Source organism: Spinacia oleracea, chromosome 5 (genome assembly GCF_020520425.1).
Source record: "Spinacia oleracea cultivar Varoflay chromosome 5, BTI_SOV_V1, whole genome shotgun sequence".
Classification (NCBI taxonomy): Eukaryota; Viridiplantae; Streptophyta; class Magnoliopsida; order Caryophyllales; family Amaranthaceae; genus Spinacia; species Spinacia oleracea.
The window spans coordinates 13165178-13183682 of record NC_079491.1 but is presented as its reverse complement, the minus strand read 5'-3'; the positions used below and the strand labels follow the sequence as shown (position 1 = coordinate 13183682).

General features: G+C 36.1%; 2 protein-coding genes across 2 annotated transcripts; one reads left to right on the top strand and one right to left on the bottom strand.

The window, feature by feature from the left end:
- Positions 1-3217: 3217 nt before the first annotated feature.
- Positions 3218-9947, top strand: LOC110795611 (psbP-like protein 1, chloroplastic). Its single transcript, XM_022000631.2, has 8 exons — positions 3218-3391; positions 3531-3636; positions 4437-4517; positions 4722-4804; positions 4895-5017; positions 5125-5196; positions 8871-8967; positions 9622-9947. Exons 1-8 carry the CDS (start codon positions 3338-3340, stop codon positions 9735-9737), a joined length of 732 nt encoding a protein of 243 aa, XP_021856323.1. The 5' UTR covers positions 3218-3337; the 3' UTR covers positions 9738-9947.
- A 6127-nt stretch (positions 9948-16074) lies between these two features.
- Positions 16075-18327, bottom strand: LOC110795613 (cytochrome P450 78A5). Its single transcript, XM_022000632.2, has 2 exons — positions 17275-18327; positions 16075-16936 (listed from the first exon to the last, which is right to left on the bottom strand). The coding sequence occupies exons 1-2, from the start codon at positions 18262-18264 to the stop codon at positions 16328-16330; spliced, it is 1599 nt and encodes a 532-aa protein (XP_021856324.1). The 5' UTR covers positions 18265-18327; the 3' UTR covers positions 16075-16327.
- Positions 18328-18505: the final 178 nt, after the last annotated feature.

Sequence of the window (18505 nt, the reverse complement as noted above, 5' to 3'; positions counted from 1 at the left end):
GATATGAAGCGGAATTCAAGTACAGTACAAAAGAGCCTTTAAATAATAAAGGAGAAAGGGATAGCAGTAAAGATGGCTCTGGGATGGTCGGGGCTGGATCTCTCGGCGAGCCAACCTTGGCCCAGCCTACTAGCTAAGTGCCGGGCCTAAATAACCTTGGCCCAGCCTACTAGCTAAGTGCCGGGCCTAAATATTAGGGTGATTTGTCGTATCTTGTCGTGTTCTTTTTATGTTTTTCCCAAAAAACCTCCCCTTGGGACGGCACACACTGTAACTCGGACTTTTTCGTTACAGGGTAAAGTTTTTGCAATTACCAAAGCCATAGTACTCCGTACTAATTAGCGTGGATAAAGGGACAATGATAGAGTGACCCTAAGGGTTGGTAACCCTTTCAATATTGAATTTTGATTGGTTACAAATGCATTGAAACTTTACATACAACACTTTCTCTCTCCAATTAATTATGCTTATATATTATTTTATATTATATGTATCTTAGGGGTTGCCAACCCTGATGGTCAACCAAACATTTTCCTTGATAAAGTGGGAATATTTGGACATGGGGATTAAAGTAGAGCTGTCAAAAACTGACCCGACCCGAAAACCCGACCTGAACCGACCGAACCCGTAACCGACCATGACCCGAAATTACGGTAAAACAGGTAACCCGAAACCCGACCTGTACCCGACCCGAAAAAACCGATAACCGATTTTAACCCGATGTTGTAACACCTGAACCCGAACCCGACACCCGACCCGAAAATGACCGATAACCGAACTGACCCGACCGAACAATGACCCGAACCCGATTTGATACCCGACCCGATGTCAACCCGAAACCGATTGTAACTCGATGAAACCTGCTATTGACCCGACCTGTGAGAACCCGCTACTCGATTTACCCGAGTTATCAATGACACGACCAAATATTAACTTCATTGATATATCTATTTTAATTATTTATTGCTAAATATTGAAAAATTTAACTCTAAAATAAGTTAAACAAAATTTTTTAGAATATAAAATCCTTAAAATGTATAGGTTAATTATCAGACCCGAGTTTGACCGGTCCCTGAGAGTGACCCGATCTGAATTCTATTTGATCGGATTATTATCCGATCCAAACTAAGATCCGAACCCGAAAATAACTGTATTGCAAACCGACTTAAACCCGACTCGATAAGACCCGAACTCGAAATTATCTGCTACAAACCGACTTAAACCCGACCCGATAAGACCCGAACCCGAAATCAAACATGACCGAAATGTGACCCGACTCGAACCCGACCTGAACCCGGGATAGGAAAAAACCCGATATGACCCGACCTGAAATCGACCCGACCGAACCCGAACTCAACCCGAATGAAATATTGACCCGACACGACCCGACCTGATCATGACCCGAAACCCGAGATGATCCAACCCAAACCCGACCCGATGACCTGTTTTGACAGCTCTAGATTAAAGCCCAATAAAGCAGCCGCAAAGTAGCATCCTTTATTTTGGCCCAAAAAGTTAACGCATATGAGTTGAGCATGCAACCTTCTCATCAAAAACTGTGTAAAGCAACGGCTCATTGCATTGAGATGCAAATGCAACATGGAGCATTTAAAAAAAAATAAAAAATAGTTACCCGTATGACAAATGACTAGGGCTATCGAATATTGACTCAATCCAATCGACATAGATAAAAATTGGAGTTATCTGAAACAAAAAGTTCATACATTCAATATGCAAGAGTACTATGATTCCGCACAAAATATTATCTAATTATATCCAAATTGGTTGGACCCGATTCGTAACAGATCGATATTCAATTGACAAGCCTGCAAATGACAACTCACTTAATGTCAAATTAATTTCTACAGTTATCTACACTTTTTGGTATTTCAACAAGACAAGGATTATAAGAATTATTGACTTTGTATAGTAACAAGCCATAACTTTGTTATCTATTTCATACGGTACTTAAATTAGCTTTTCAAAATAACTTTCAATCTCATAACTTGGATTGGTACCCAGTATTTCGTAGTTTAGTCTCTATGTGATGGAAGGTTCTAGTTTACCCGTTACATGTTTTGGTAAAATATAATCCACATTTATTATACAACTTACTCCTTCCATAGTTCCTTCTATAGTTCTATATGAAGTATTTCTCATTGTGCTAATTATCTAAGTGTTTACTCCCTTCGTATTTATTTAAGGGATACACTTGTCTTTTCCGGCCGTATTTATTTAAGAGATACACTTGCCATTTTTAGTAACTTATCAACCCCACCATCTAATTAAATAATACATCTAATATACCTATCACCCACCATCCTATTAAACAAATAATTTCATAAACTCACCCCATACTCCACCCACCAAAATGACATGGTCCCCACATGTTTAATTATTAAAATATCTATTCAACCCCACTTGCTTTATTATTTTATTTCATTCAATTATTCTTCTTAATACCCGTGCCCGGCCAAGTGTATCTCTTAAAAAAATACGGAGGGAGTATCATTTTAGAGGGTTTTCATATTTTTCATTTTCCTTTAAATATAAACTAGATTTTATCGCGTGCTATGCACGAATTCTATTAAATTGTTATGTTTAAATAGAACTCCTATGTATATACCAATTTTATATATTAGATTAGATTAGCTTTTGATTTTGCATTGAATTTTATTTTAGATTTATTTTTTTTTAGTTATGAGAGTGTTTGATTTTGGATGAAATTGTATATTCATAATATTTATAATTAATTAATAAAAATATCTACGTGACACTTAATTATTTATCTATGTGGCACTCGACTTTTTTTCATTCAAAATTAATTTTGAAATCTTATTTTTCATTGGCTGAAACCATTAGATTTTCTAGGTGGCGCTCTAATGTTGGATTAATGTTTGATTTTAAATTGAATTTTATTTATTTTATTTTGGATGAAATTTATTTTAGATTTATCTTTTAATTTTTAGAGTGTTTGATTTTGGATAAAGTTGTATATATTAGTAATTAATTAATAAAAATATCTACGTGGCACCTAATTAATTATCTACGGTAAAAATCGATTTTTTTAATTCAAAAATAAATTAGAAATCTTATTTTTTATTGGCCGAAATTATTAGTAATGACGCTCTAATATTTCAGCAAATATGCTTCTTTACAAGTATATATAGTAGATTCTGCTCATATATAAAGTGAATTCTTTAACATTTCTCAATCAAAATAAAGAATAAAGATAAGGTGAGTTTGTCATGAACCACACAGACACAGACCCCATGACATTCCTCTAATACAACTGCTGCAATTCCCCTCCTCTCAATCTACATCATCCTTCACAACAATGGCGTCTTTGCCCTCTATTTCACAAGCATTTCTTCCTTCCAGCTCTTCTCAGGTCATCTCTCTCCTTCTTTTCTGGTTTTATCTCTCTAAATACATTCTTGTTTTTTCACTGGAATTTACTTACATTCTAGTTGTTGCATAAATAATTGTTTTTTTTGTAATTTGTAACACCTAAATTGCGTTGTGTTCAGGTAAATAATGCATCACCTGGGAAAAGGGTTTCTGTTTTGGTGAGGGCTGAGCGCGTTTCATCTGCTGCTTGTGCTTCAGCTTCATGTTCTTCACTGTCTTTCCAAGGTAATTTCAGAATTGAAAATATTATACTGTTTTTTTTTTGTGGGATTTTACTATAAAATTGTTGTTGATAATATAATTTCTAAACAACCCAAAGTTCTGAATTTGTATTTCAGAATTTACTTTGTTCAAACTCGTGTTTTCAATTAGTCAATTGTTAGAATTATCAGAAAATTTGCGACTTTAATATTAGTAAAACCAAGTAAAAGGAGGGATATGGGTTAATAATTATTAAAATTTCAACCCCGTTTCATGTTTTTGTTTTTTTGGGAATTGAATGGTCAAGAACTCAAGATTATTGTGTTTTTTAGATTGGGATTGATTAAATGGGTCAGTGCTGGTGAAATATCATAGAAGGAATTCATGTATGAGTTGTAATTTATCTAATTATGGAGTCTAGTCTGCATTTTCATCAAGAATTTTAGGAAATGGTGTCTTGTAAAGGATGATTTGAGGGTAAATTTAGTTCTTGTCGTGTCCACCTTATGAGTTATGATGGTCTCTGCTTCACCTGGATGGACATACCGATTACAGGCTACGTTGAAAGTGTCGAATCGAATTGAAAGAGTGGAGGGTTATTGAAAAAATTACTCCTATAGAGGTCTTTCTTATATGAAAGAATATTCGAGTCTTTAAAAATTCACAACAGTTTCTGTAAGACTTCCTTATCTCATGAAGTATGAGATAGTGCATTTGTAGCAATACGACCGTGAATGATTATGGAGTTCCGGAAATAGTGATATAAGTGTGCCACGTCCATTCCATGTATTTCTCTAACAAACACAACACTTTTCCTCTTTCAGATGGGATTGCAAGGAGGAAACTGATTGCCCTTGGAGCTAGTATCCCTGGAATTTTGCTGTTTGCGGACACCCCTATCTCATGTAAGTGGTGATTGAATCACATTGTAGTATTTTTATTGTTGCATTTGGAGCATGCTACTAAGTTGCCAAAATAGCTAAACGAAACTTCAGAACTTTATCTATGTTTATTTATGTGATATTTGTATGCTGAGTAAACTTTAGAATTGCTACATCTCATAATAATGGTGGCAAATATCCTAAAAGCAAACCCTTGATATGGTTCAGTTGCTGCAGAATCTAAAAAGGGTTTCCTCCCAGTCATCGATAAGAAGGACGGCTACACATTTCTGTATCCATTTGGATGGCAGGTGCGTCTGGCTAATAAATTATTTTGAATGTCAGTTTATATTGATTTCTGATTGCATTAATTGATATTGCCTTTGCCACGTCCTTTTCAGGAAGTTTCCATTGAGGGTGAAGATAAGGTCTTCAAAGATGTCATTGAACCATTAGAGAGTGTCAGTGTGAATCTGGTTGCAACTGGCAAAGAGGATGTTAAAGAGTTTGGACCTCCAGATAAGGTTCACCAATAATTTCATTACGAGGAGCGTTTTTTTTTTAACTTCTTGATGCGTTGTGTCTTCACTTCACTCATCTCAGATCATTTTCTGTGACATGCTTGTTCCAGGTAGCTGAAACTTTAATTAAGAAGTTTCTGGCTCCTGCTAACCAGAAAACAAAGCTAATTCAAGCAAAAGAGGTCAGTAATTCTTCCTTTCACGTTCTATTTCAACTAATTGCTATGATTTGGTGATTACAAATATTTCTGGATGTAAATGGCTCAAGTTTGGAGCTTTTGTTCTTTGAGATGGTGTATTCGTAGTGGCTACTGATTATTTGTCAGTGTAATAACAATTGAAGTTTTTTTCGGGGGGGGGGGGGGGGGGGGGGGGGGGAGTGAGGGGAGAAATGCAATGGCCAAGATTCTATATCCTTTCAAAGGAAGGCCATTTTTAAGGGGTATTAGTGCTACTTACCCTGTCTTCCTTTCTTCTTTTTATTGTCTTGTTTAGTAACAATTATTGTCCAGAATTAATCTGGTTCTCTCATAGGTAGAACCGTAGAAGTGCAATGCTGAAGGAACATATTCAGATCCAATTCCTTTTCCTTTGCGACTTTTAGATTTCATGATATGATATGCACATGGCACTGGATGATTTTGTGTCACAACCTTCAGATGGTTTGATTATGCCCTAACCTATCATCAAATAGAAAACTGCTAATAGAAGTCCCTTAAAGGCTGAGAACTTGAAGGTTGAAGTGCTAATAGAATAACTGAAAGGACTAAAACGGGGTTATACTACAGTGAGTGAATAATGAAACATAATTGGTTACCAAATTAGGGCATTTGCTCCTCTGCTCTGTAAAACCAGTTTCCCCAAGGCTCAAACCTCAACTCATCACACAATGTCGCTTCTTCTTTTCAACTTTAGGGTAAAGGAAAGATTCATTCCCGATGGAGCCAAAGATTCATTTGTTCTTTTAGCCGTGGGATGTAATGGACTAAATCAAAATGGCTCTTAAAACCTCTTCGCTTCCTTTCCATGAAGTAGAAGTTGGTCTTCCCGTTGTCGTCCCGTTATCGCTTTTGGGTCAATTGGAGACAACCTCTCTGCAATCGCAGGGGTAAGGTTGCGTACACCCGACCCCCCTTACCCCGCTTCTTGCGGGAGCCTCTTTGAGGCAATGGGGTAATGATAATGATAATGGTAAAGGAAATTTCTCATGTCCTTCGTAAGCTTCTCATGCAATATGTAAAGACTTTCAAAGAGGAAATATATAGGAAGAATACTATACAGAAAAGACTCAATCAAAATCATTATTTCCTACCTAGGGAAAATATGATTCTCCTTGAAGCCCTCTCTGCTCCAGGACCAAAAATCTTTCTGTCTGGATTACCACCTTAGGGAACCCCTAAATAAATTGTGGGGTGGGGTTGTTCAAATCCTCAGTCTCCAAGGACAGGGGAATTTTATTGTGGTTCTGCCCTTAGTCTACATTCTCAAACCAACTCAAAGGAAATTCAATAGTTTTGTTAGTCATTGAATGGAAAACACTTGTTAATGCTCTATTACCAAACACCACTTTTAAGAACCCCAGAAAACTTGAAAGCTAAAAGGAAAAGTATCTTCTAAATATTCGGTTACATGACATCTTGACATTTCACTTGTGAGGCCCACGATTAGAGAAAATCGTTATAGAAAAAAGTGAAATAAAGAAAACACATTTTAGAGAGGATATACTCATTACACAGCAATGTCAAACTACTTCTTGGGATCACTGGAAAATGCTAGTACAAGTTTCTTTGTCTTGATAAATTTCTGTATTCATTTATGGAGTGGGGGAATGATTGTGTTAAAAGGATCCAAATTGCCAAGGTGATTGTCCCCTCTCGGAATACAGGACTAATGGGTTAAGATGAGCTATGTACTCACGATCAAAAGAAGTACCATTGTATTAGAGTATGAAAATGAAGAAATAGATAATTAGATCACTCAACCAAGGTGATGAAGCCTAATTAGAGGCAGCGTACTTAGTTAGACAGAGCTCTTCTGATATGGCAATGGTCTATAGAAGGTTCCTCCGGTGATTCAATTGTTGGTAATGGTTCTTAATCGCATGTCAAAAGATTGCAATATTGAGGGTTTAAAAATTTCCTATACAAAGATAGCCTTGACTACTAGGTTGGCAACCTTGTCCACTTAATAAAGATCACATTAATATTGTAATGAGATGACAAGGTCTACTGAGAGTATGAGCACTACACTTTTATGTTTTAACTGTCATGTATTCATAATTTATTCTTATTGTTGTTCCTTTACTGGTGGCCCCATCAATCCATCATGTAGTCCGGGATTTATTCATCCCAACTTCACTATTACAGTAGTCTTGACTCTTGACCAAATTATTCTCAAGTCCAGGATTTATTTATTTTCAAGTTGGGATAGATTAATGGTATTCACTTGTGACCTACATTGCTAGCAACTTTCAAAAGTCCTTTTTCATATTTTTGTTCTTTATTTGGATCTTCTCCAAAATACTACTTAAACATAGGAGAAGTATTTACCATATAGACAAATTCCTAATTTTATCTCTAGAAATGACACTCAGCGCGCATGAAGCTGAGGTTTGGGGCTGCTGTTTAGTGAACCGGATTGGTAACTTTTCCCCTTTTTTTCCTTTTTAAAAAGATGGACCTTCTGTTCTCACTCCGTAACTACAATGTAGAATTTTGTGAATATCTTTGGTCAAAATAAAAGTGCAACTTGCACCTAAAGGCTAAAGGTCCATTAGTTTATGATAGATATCTAGAAGGGTATATGAATTCATTGGTTCTTCATACCCTTGATTACATCATAATAAATACTTAACCAATATTCCCCTTGGTCATGCATAGTGGCATAGTGCACAAGCAGCACAAGTGCACAACGTTGTGCCCTTGTGTGTGCTGGGGGACCCACATAAGAGGACATATTCATCTTTTTTAGTGTGCTTACTACTGTTCTTTTGTTATGTTGGAGTAGTATGTCTTTGGGAAAAGGTTATACGATTACTGTGATTAGTAGATTTCATGTGGAACAACTTCATGGAGTACTAGTGAGCAGTGACCAAATCTCTCAATCTGTAATATGTATGTGTACTAGTGTTAATCCACGCGATGCATGTGTGACATTTTATGTGAATATTTTGATTTTAATTTCACAGGAGGACACCAAAAAGTTAAAGACCTTATGAGTTCCCTTATAGAATAGAGGTCCTAGAAGGTAGCAGTATTGACATGCTGATGAAGTGATGCTTTATTGCATTCACACATGAGTTTTCAGTGTTTCAGGGTGAGTGAGATTGTGCTGCTGAGTTATAGCTTTTGCTATCAATCGTGAAAATCTCTTTATACTTTTGGTAATAAATATACTTGAATTGCCGCAAAAAGGGTGATGGAAAAAGGAAAAAAAACTGTTGGTAAAGGATGGCATTTTTCTGTAAGTTCTATTTGCAAAAGTATACACATAAATTCAAGTTGCTGGTGAATTGAAAAAGATATCGGAAGTGATATCTTCGGTGGCCATTTCTGGGAGGAGTGCGGGTCTATAGGGAGTCACTAAGGGCAGTGAAATGATGTATACGCGATTCTATCACGAGTCTTGGCGTCTTTGGTACCACCCTCGAGACTATTCTAACTAAGCTAGTTGGCATCCACAATAAGAGTCTGTGTTATTGGGCCATATGCACATACTCCTTTACCATAAATCCCATTCTAACTCCTGCTCTTCACACGTATCTGTTTACTTTGTTGTATTTCAAAATGGCATTATTATCTAACGACGTATGCTTGTTGTCATTGCATAGATGCTTATGAATTTAATCTGCTTGCAGCAAGATATTGAAGGCAGAACATATTACACATTTGAGTTCGTCGCCAAGGCGCCGAACTATACCCGACATGCTCTAAGTGTAATCTGTATTAACAACGGTATGAAATCATCTTCCATTATAACTATATGCTGTTTCAGAACCAATTATTCCCTCTAACAACCAACTAAACATCATTTTCCAAATCATATCTCCTAATATCTAGGAACAAGGACAGGTTTTCTTTTTGGCAAAGCCAAAGTAGAAAAGTAAAAATTAAGTTTACTTAATTGTTTAGAATATAATTTTATCCATGAATGGTATTAAGGAGTATAAACCAATCAGATGTAAATTGTGTTTTCATTGTGTCGCCTTAAAATAATGTGTCTTTTAAAGCTCAGCAACAAAAGTTATGCCATGAAAGTCATGAGCAAAGTTCTGGCCGTCATAATTGAATTCTCAAAAGGACTTGCATTTTCTTAAGAAACCAGTCGTGCTATATTCACTTGAACAATTCAGTGATAATTTTAACATCTCTAAATTATTGCTAAGTTCCGCTCAGGTGTACTGTAGTTTACTTGTGTCTGGATTGGTGTATCACATAGTATTAACATGACACCTTATTTCGTAACCAAATGATGATAAATGGTTCAAGAAAAAGAACATACCCCGTATCTGTATTCTGCAACTTTGGCTAGTGTTTAAGATGTCCTCCGTTTTCTATCTCCCTAAAGGATTGTCAATGTAACTGTTTTGTGGTGGCTCCTTGTTGCAGGTAACTTCTACACTTTGACAACAGGCGCAAATGAAAGGAGATGGGACAAAATGAAAGACAGATTAAACACTGTTGTTGATTCTTTCAGAGTCTTCAATGCTACTATGGTAAACTAGACGTCTCATATTGACACCCTACACTATTTCTTGCGTGAGTTGCACAAATTTTTAGCCTTAATCAAAGTTTATTGCTCCAAAAACTTGAATGTTGGAGAATACTCTCTTTATGTATATTAGACCCATTTTTTCATAATGACTTCATGTAAAAGTCTACTGAGTAATGAAATTATTATTCCTCAATGATAATCTCTTGATGCATTAGCTTCATTGCTATTACATATTTACATAACAGAACATTTATACTAAACACTTCACTGGTTTCTGAGAATTTAACTCTGTCTAGTTTAGTGTCTACTGAAATTTCATGATTTTAACCTTCAAATTTGAGCACCCTGATTCCTGAGCATAGTAAAATGCAGTTTTCTTAATCTGATTTCTGACTGGAGGATTAATGACTGAAAGTAGGCGGTTACCTCTTCAGTTTGTGTCGATAAGATGGAAACTCTTAGTAAGCTTGTTTTCTTGAGGATAGCAATTTCCATTTTAGGGGTAGGATTCTTAGGACTTAAAAAATGTGTCAAATCTGATTCTTTGATCGGCGGTAATAATAACTGCATCAGTTGATTCATATAGTTTTACAATAACTTTTTTCATACCAATGTCCATGATAATGCAATCCTAGAGGCGGTATTAAGTGATCGGGTTGCATTACTTTGAACCTTAGCATGATATTATCCTCACAAAATTTGACTGAGAGTCTGAGACGGGTTACGTCAATAATCTCTGTATTAAATTTGTGCTGAGAGAAAAGCTTTGCTTAATCAATAGAAGTTCATCAGCATTGTAACTGTGAAACAATGCTATGACTTCAACTAAACAGTTTAAAAGATCAAGTATTTTACTGTGGATTGCAATGTGTTCAAATACCAAATTATGTTGAAGATGACAAATTTGAAGTGGAAGTCACTTCTTTTGTTCCCCACCAGAGCAGTAATACAAGTGGTAATTGTAATGGGGTCATGCATACCTCATACATATACGTGTCCATGGTAATGTCTCTTCATCCCCGATTATCTCTTTTTCTTCATAAATTTTCATTACCACGTAATATCACGTTTGCAAACAGTGATGGATGGTAATGAAAAGTAAGGAAGAAAAACACGTGTTCGTCGAATTGACATGAAACTTATCTTAGAAAATGACATTCAACATTGGCCTACCAAACGGATCGTTAGGGATATGCTGAACTTCATTGTTATTATGGATTGGTACTTTTAAAGTGAGGTGGCCTTAAATTGCATAACAAAGAACAGTACGAACACTATCTGCAGAAACACGAAACACGAAACACGTGTAGTTTTAACTGAACTGTGAATCATGCTAAACTTTACACTGATCCTTTTTAAGCATATGTATGAATGGTCCTTGAACCAGCAAGGATTACTGATACAGTGATACTTTTCCTGCCAAAAAACACTTATTCCTAGCCAATCTGCTGATAAACAACAATAGTAGAGCTTTTTATCTTAAAGTCAAAAAACACTTATTCCTAGCCAATCTGCTGATAAACAACAATCGTAGAGCTTTTTATCTTTAAGTCAAAAAACACTTATTCCTAGCACAAAATTCTGCTAATAAACAAAAATAGGAGAACAAGTATCAGATGATCTGATTTCTCTGACAAAATCGCGCTGTTGAAGCTGCAACGGCCAAGATCTCATGTATTAATCATAACAAAACTAGGTAAATCTTGGAAAAAGTAGATCATATAATATTGCCAACGATAAAATCTGCTTTTGCCAGCCAGCCAAAATCTAATCCTTCCATAATCTAGCAGTTTAGATGATAATATATGGAGATTACAAAACGTGTCGAGTAATTAGTTGTTTCTAAGTGGTCCTTAAGCCATTAAAAATCCAAAAAAAACAAAACAAATGCAAATGGGGTTTGTCCAGATAATTGCATTGCCAAAATCTGCATCATCTCGATCATTCTGTTATTATTATAGTGATCATTAACCCCATCATTTGCAGCACTACTTTGGTATTAAAATGAAGAGATGGATGCATAATTGAGCATGTGAATTCCATCTAGATCATGAGAACCAAGAATGGAACAATCATTTTGGTAGCAAGAATATAAGGTTTCCCCTGAAAGGCAAAGGCATAAAACCCCTTGCGCCGAAAAGTCAGTCTACTTTCTTTGGGACTCCTGATATATGAATGAGTATTGTTTGCTTTAACATGTTAGGTACTAAATACTATATGTGTGAATCAATCTAGACGGGTGCGCCTAGATTGATTCTGTTTACATAAAAGGCTATATGACTAACTGTTATTCACCTTACAATAATGGTAAATCATCGTCATTCTACTGACTGTTCGGTAGCTAATAGTCAGTTGATCAAAGTTTTCTTCTCGGGATTTCGCTAAAAGTTTTTCTTCGAATTAAACAACATACAAATACGATGATAATGATAACATAGTGATGAGGACGAGGAGGAGGATCATGATGAAACCTTGATGACTTCGTAACGGCACACGTAGCCTACAAAATTAGGTACAGGGAGGAAATGTAAATGTAGGAGAAGAGTCCAACAAGGGAGTAGGAAGTCTACATGGGTAGCTAAATCATGGACTAAAAGTTAAGTGATGATACGGTCATATGGTTCTTTCAAGGGCACTCAAACACGGAGCTAGTGTCAATATTTAAAGGCAACAGACTGTTTTTAATCATTTTCTGATCTTACTAACATGGGATCTAAACCAATATAATTACCTCCTAATTGCAAAGCATTAGGGTTTGTATGTAAAGGCGGTCCCCACAACTCCTGTATTAAGTGATAATCTACCTGTCAAAACTTAATTAAATAGTTAATTAGGCACTTAATTATTCACCATTGTTTTTAATTATTCTAATACTGTTTGCTTCTGGGACAACCAAGCCAGGATCTGTTCTGTATTACTGCAGCAATAATTAAGATAAGAAATCAGGGGTTCTAACTTCTATTCCTGCTGTTTAGGGGCTCCCTTATTATTACACCACCCATATTGCTTATTAGCATATTAAGGTCAAAGGAATCATTAAAACTATACTAGTAGAGTATTATACAGTTTCACTAATTTTCTCGCTTTTGTTACCTTTCTTAGGAATTTGTTTCTCTTGACCTTATTCTTATTGCTTATTAGATCAGACCAGAAAAATCAGACCAGGCCAGAAAAAGCAAAAATCACTCACATAAAAACGTTCAGACCAGAATAGATCAGACCAGCTCAGGCACTAGACAAATAAAACCAGATCAAGTAAAGAGAACAAGGCCCAAAGGTCTTTCGCGTTCATCAATTACTATATTTGAGTGTAAAATTAGTTAAAACTTTGATTTTTCGCGGTGTAATACAGCAGAATAAGCAACAGAACACAGGGTTACTGAAATCAGATACTCATCTGCTAGCTAAAATCAATACTGAAATAGGAAGTGCAAGAACTGACATTCTGACAATGAAATACGGTGTATATATGAATCATTGTATTTCCTTGGTTCGAAAACTAAGAATATCAGTAATTGATATGCATATCTAGACAGTTAACATCAGATTAAGACCTTTCAGATGAAGCACCATGCCAGGTGCTTTAGAATCATATTTTGAACACATTGTTAAGTGTTTTTTCGGTATTAAAAATCACTAAGCCTACCTAAGCTAGAGCATGTTGTATCCAAAAGAAAATTCTTTAAAACTGGAATAATAATGTTTGCAAGTTTTTCATTAGCTGATGAATTATTATTATTTTTATCAATGTACAACTTGTAGGAGACCATCTAAAGATTATATTAGGGCCCTTCATAACATATCATTAGTGGTCAAGGGAATATTATTTAATTGGGATACCTACAAACAGATGCTTGCCTAAACCATTAGATTATTGTTAATGGAGTTTTGATGTTTCGATCAATGTACGATATCCAAATCCATGATTATAATAAGCTGATTAAGAACGTCCCGAATCGATACCATGTAGAAAGGGAAAGACGACGTGTATGGATGAACATGAACCTTACAAAATATTAAGCATATATATATGTAATATGTTAGTTGTTGTGCAAAAGTTTATGTATCATAGAATTAAATGTACATAAACCTGGTACGGATATGCCATCCTACTATTCTTAGGATCCTTGTGGAGTACGGACTGATACATACTACATTACTACATACATCTTTTAGAGGTAACATTTTAAAGTAGTTTGTATCCTGTAAGTCTGTAATATGTACGTTAAGGGGTGTTTACGGAACATGAACACGAGTATGTTTTGGTGGACTTAGAAAAGGGTAGATAAGGAATTATACTCTAATAATGGAAAAACAAAAGTACTGTACTCTTGTGAGATGAAGATTCAGGAAAGATAAGGTGAATTATATGGAGAAATAAAGTAGAGAGGAAGTGAAGGAAGAAGAAAACAAAAGAAAATCTGAAATGCATCTTTTGATTACTGGAAGGGAGGAGGAAAAAGGAGAGTAGCTTTTTTGCAGAAGAAACAGTGCACAAACTAGAAATAATAAAAACCAAATATTCTCTGAAAAGAATTTGGATCCCTTAAAAGGAGGTGAACCATATGTTTTATCTGAGTGTGTTATTGCTCTCTTTCTTTCTGTATTCTTCAATCATTTGCAGGTTTTTTGCATCTTTAATACATCATCATCATCATCATCATCATGCTCACTTCCTCACTTAAGGAATCTTTTTTTATTTTTTTATTTTACTCCTTGTGCTTTCAGAATATATGAGGAATAAAGATGCATCACCAAAGCATGCAATATGTGACACTATATGAATGGTATCCAATGGCGAAGATGATTTGGTTGCGTTCTATTCGGTTGAAATCTATCTGAACTTATTTAAACTGAATTTATTGGGCCTGAATGGAATTTAGTAGCCCTAATCAGTCTTGCTTGAAACTTATTGTACCTGATTGTAAGAAATTAAACTTATTACGCATGCATGAAACTTATTTTTGTAACGTGAAGAGAATGTGTCATAATGCTTAAATGTATAGAAAGATCCGATCATTTAGGTGCTTAAACTAGAAACTCCAAGTATAACAAAATTGATCTTTGTTATACCTAAAAGTGTCCCTATGTAGTTTCTTCAAAATTCCAAAAACTCCTATTTGTTCCCATGATTTCGAAAACATCCCAAAGAAAAAAATATTTTTCCTTCACCATTATAAAATACACTCTTCGTCTCTTTTTGTTTTTTGATTTATTATTATTACTTTTTTGAGTAAAAAAATAATCAAACCAGGAAAAATCAATAGAGATGGAGGAAGTACTTTGTAGCAAAGGTTATGCAAAATGAACCTTTTTGTTGCTCTATATCTGGGAATAAGATACTTTTGAGAATAGACCTAACACAAGAGTCGTCTAACACATGTATATTCAGTACTAAATAATGTCGAATTTATGTTTTCTATCTACTTAAAGAAAACTTATAGCGAAAGATTATGTTTTGTGACAGTACTTTACTACCTTGATAAAAACTCAAATGCTTGAGATTTGTGACAGATATTGCCTAAAGAATGTGATTCTGCATGATTATAATGCAATATGATTATATGACATTGACGTTTGCATCTTATAAACATTTACTACCGGTAATCACGACAATTAACCACCAAATTAACTTTACTATCTTTAATAGTAGTATGATCTCGAATATTAAACAATCCATATTCTAAAAACTAATTAAAATATGATCTTTCATAATTGAATGGAAAAATCTAAAATTACCTCGATAAATGAGGCAGATTTGAAAATCTGAAAACATTAAACGCCAAACAAGATACGGAGTATGGCTGTGGAAAGTAATTTTTGGGCAGTAATGATGTAATGAATGGCTGTATTTTTGTGCCACATGAAGTGGAAACTATTATGCTCAACTCTAAATCCTTTGAAATCGATGATGTATACTTTGGCAACCGTATAATTTAATGGGGAAGTGACTCGTTTTGAATTATAAAAAAAAAGGCAAAATTGTCAAAAAGTATCTTTTTTTTGCCTCACTTTGTTAGCTAGTAACTTATATTTTCAGTTTTATCAAATAGTACCTTGAATTAAAAATTTGTTTTAAAAACAGTACATTGTTGCAAAATTCAGGCCAAAATCAAAATTTCTTGCCATTGATTCAACCTTCCCTCCAAAAAAATTTGTGTGTGTAACAAACCTAGCCAAAACTCACGCGCCTATGTTAACTTCTTATAAGAACCGCAGAACAACAACACTTAATTCAATGTACTATTTGACAAAATTGAAAATATAAGGTACTACTAGCTCACAAAATGAGGCAAAAAGAAGGTACTTTTTGACCATTTTGCCTAAAAAAAAGAGAGAGATACAGATTACTACTAACAAAGGAACATTTTCATTACTTTTACTTTAGTGTTTTTTCGACGATCACATAGTACAATCTTACAGTCCCAGCTTTCTTAAGACAACTAATATGCCTATTTCCCCATATAAGGTTGCAAAATCATGGAGAAACCATCACTTAATTACCACTTATAAACTACTATAAAGGACTCATTATAAAGACTACTATTAGACTCGAACCTGGACATAACAACCCACTAATCTGGTACTAAGTTTGATTAATTAAGCAGTAATCCTAGGAACAGCTTTGCAAACCAGAGACTTCTTCATCTCCATAGACAGCTTAAGACACTCAGTCAAGTCCACACCTTGCTCAGTTGAAGGAACCCACTTGAAATTCTGTAACATTTGAGCTAACCAAAGCTGGACTGTCGCCATCCCCATAGCTTTACCGGGACATACACGCCTTCCTGCACCGAAGGGAGCGAGTCTGAGGTCTGAACCCATGATGGGTACATCCTCCTCTATGAACCTCTCGGGGTTGAACTCGTTGGGGTTAGACCAGATCTTCTCGTCATGGGTTATGGCCCACATGTTCACCATTGCTGTGGTTCCGGCTGGGACGAAGTGGGGCCCGACGTGGGTGTCGTGGATTGAGAGACGAGCCCATGAGAGGAGTGGGCCGGGTGGGTGGACTCTGAGGGTTTCTTTGATTATGGCAGTCAGGTATGGAAGTTTTGAGAGGTCTGAGTCGGTGACTTGCTTGTTGGCTCCGACGACTGAGTCGATTTCAGCTTGTGCTTTGGCTTGGATGTCTGGGTGCACTACCATTCTTGCTAGTGTCCATTCTAACAGGATTGCTACTGTATCAGTTCCTCTGAAGATCATCTCCTACAAACAGTAAAAATTAAAATTAAGCACACAACAAAGTGAATATTTTTTATTGCATCAAATTGATTGAAAAAAATACTAGTTAAAGAACCCACTAATTAGATGCCCTAATTTTAACCCATTTAACAACATTTTCAAGTTATTTGGTTTTGGTAATAGATAAAGTTGTAACTTGATATAGAAGGACCCCACAATTCCACAAAGCAAAAGAGCCAACAAAATGAGAATTGAGACATGTTTAATTGTTTACCATTTGCAGAATGAAACCAAAAACAGCAGTTATGATATGAGCCAACAAATTTAGCATGAAAATGAAGAAAACAAAGATAGAATGATACCCAAAGAAGAGCAATCATGTCGGAATCAGAAAGTTTGTTTTCACCATCTTCCAAATCGAGAAGAACATCAACAAAGTCATGAGAGTCTTCATCTCCAACAACTTTTTCTCTCCTTAAAGTTCTGTGCTCTTCGATGATATTACCAACGTAGACATTGACCTTCTCAACTAGGGACTTGCACCTCCTCCTAACACCTTGTAAATCCAACCATCTTAGAGGGGCAAAATGGTCACCCCAGTTGAATATCCCAAGCAATTCATAACCTTCTTTCACCAAACCTTCAAGATTCTCAGCTTCGTCGTTCTTTTTCCCGCCAAAGAAATCGTAACTTTTACCGAAAACACTCATCATCACATTGTTTAATGATCCAAAATGCAACACGTTTTTAATCTCAACTTGTCCGTTTTTACTCATTTCTGAGTTTACTTCGTCCATCATCTTCCTCCCAATTTCCTCCCTGAACCCACCGAAACACGCGATTCTTCGTGGGCTGAAGAGGTGGGTGGCGGAGATTCTTCTCAAATTCCTCCAGTAATCGCCGAAGGGTGCAAACCCCATTGCCCTATGGAAGAGAAGCTCGTAAGCTGACTCTTTCACGGGGCGGTCGGCGAATTCTGAACTGTTTAGAATTTCCTTTGCTGTCTCTGGCTCGCTTGCTATGATGAAGCGAGTCATTCCCACGGAGAACGCCATGAGTGGTGTCGCCTGAAGACTAGTGGCCACCTTGGATAAGATCCTGTGGGTGGTTTCAGAGGCAAAAGCGTAACCGAGACCTACAAAGGGAAGCCCAGTCGGGCCAGGAATTGCTGAGGCAGACCGGCCGCCCTTGGTGGATTTTGAGGGGGAGAGAGCCCATGCTAAACCACCTGGGTAGAGGAAGATGGTGAAAAGGGAGACGAAAACAGCCAAGGACACGAAAATGGGTACAGACAGGATGGAAGATGCCGTTGGGAGGAGAGAGAAAGCGGAAGCTAAGTTTTCTACAGACATTTTTGCAGAGGTAGAGAGTGGTTAGGTGGCAAGAAGATGAGTGTTGGTGAGGGAGAAGAAGCATGAGCGAGCAGTTATTTATAGGGGGTTGTGGTGCACTATTTGGGGCGTGATTAAGTAATTAATTATGACTTTAAGTTTTATTACTGTGTAATACAAAACTGATATGGTAACAAATAAAAAATGATGAAATGTACACACTTTTTAATGTGAAAATCTTTTGTTGAAGAAAGAAATCGAC

Bases quoted from the DNA above. Each gene is read 5' to 3' on its own strand.
- LOC110795611 (XM_022000631.2), top strand. From the start codon at position 3,338: ATGGCGTCTTTGCCCTCTATTTCACAAGCATTTCTTCCTTCCAGCTCT. The intron at 3,392-3,530 runs GTCATCTCTCTC...CGTTGTGTTCAG, and splicing joins TTCCTTCCAGCTCTTCTCAG to GTAAATAATGCATCACCTGG. The intron at 5,018-5,124 runs GTTCACCAATAA...TGCTTGTTCCAG, and splicing joins AGTTTGGACCTCCAGATAAG to GTAGCTGAAACTTTAATTAA.
- LOC110795613 (XM_022000632.2), bottom strand. From the start codon at position 18,264: ATGTCTGTAGAAAACTTAGCTTCCGCTTTCTCTCTCCTCCCAACGGCA. The intron at 16,937-17,274 runs GTATCATTCTAT...TACTGTTTGTAG, and splicing joins ACATGATTGCTCTTCTTTGG to GAGATGATCTTCAGAGGAAC.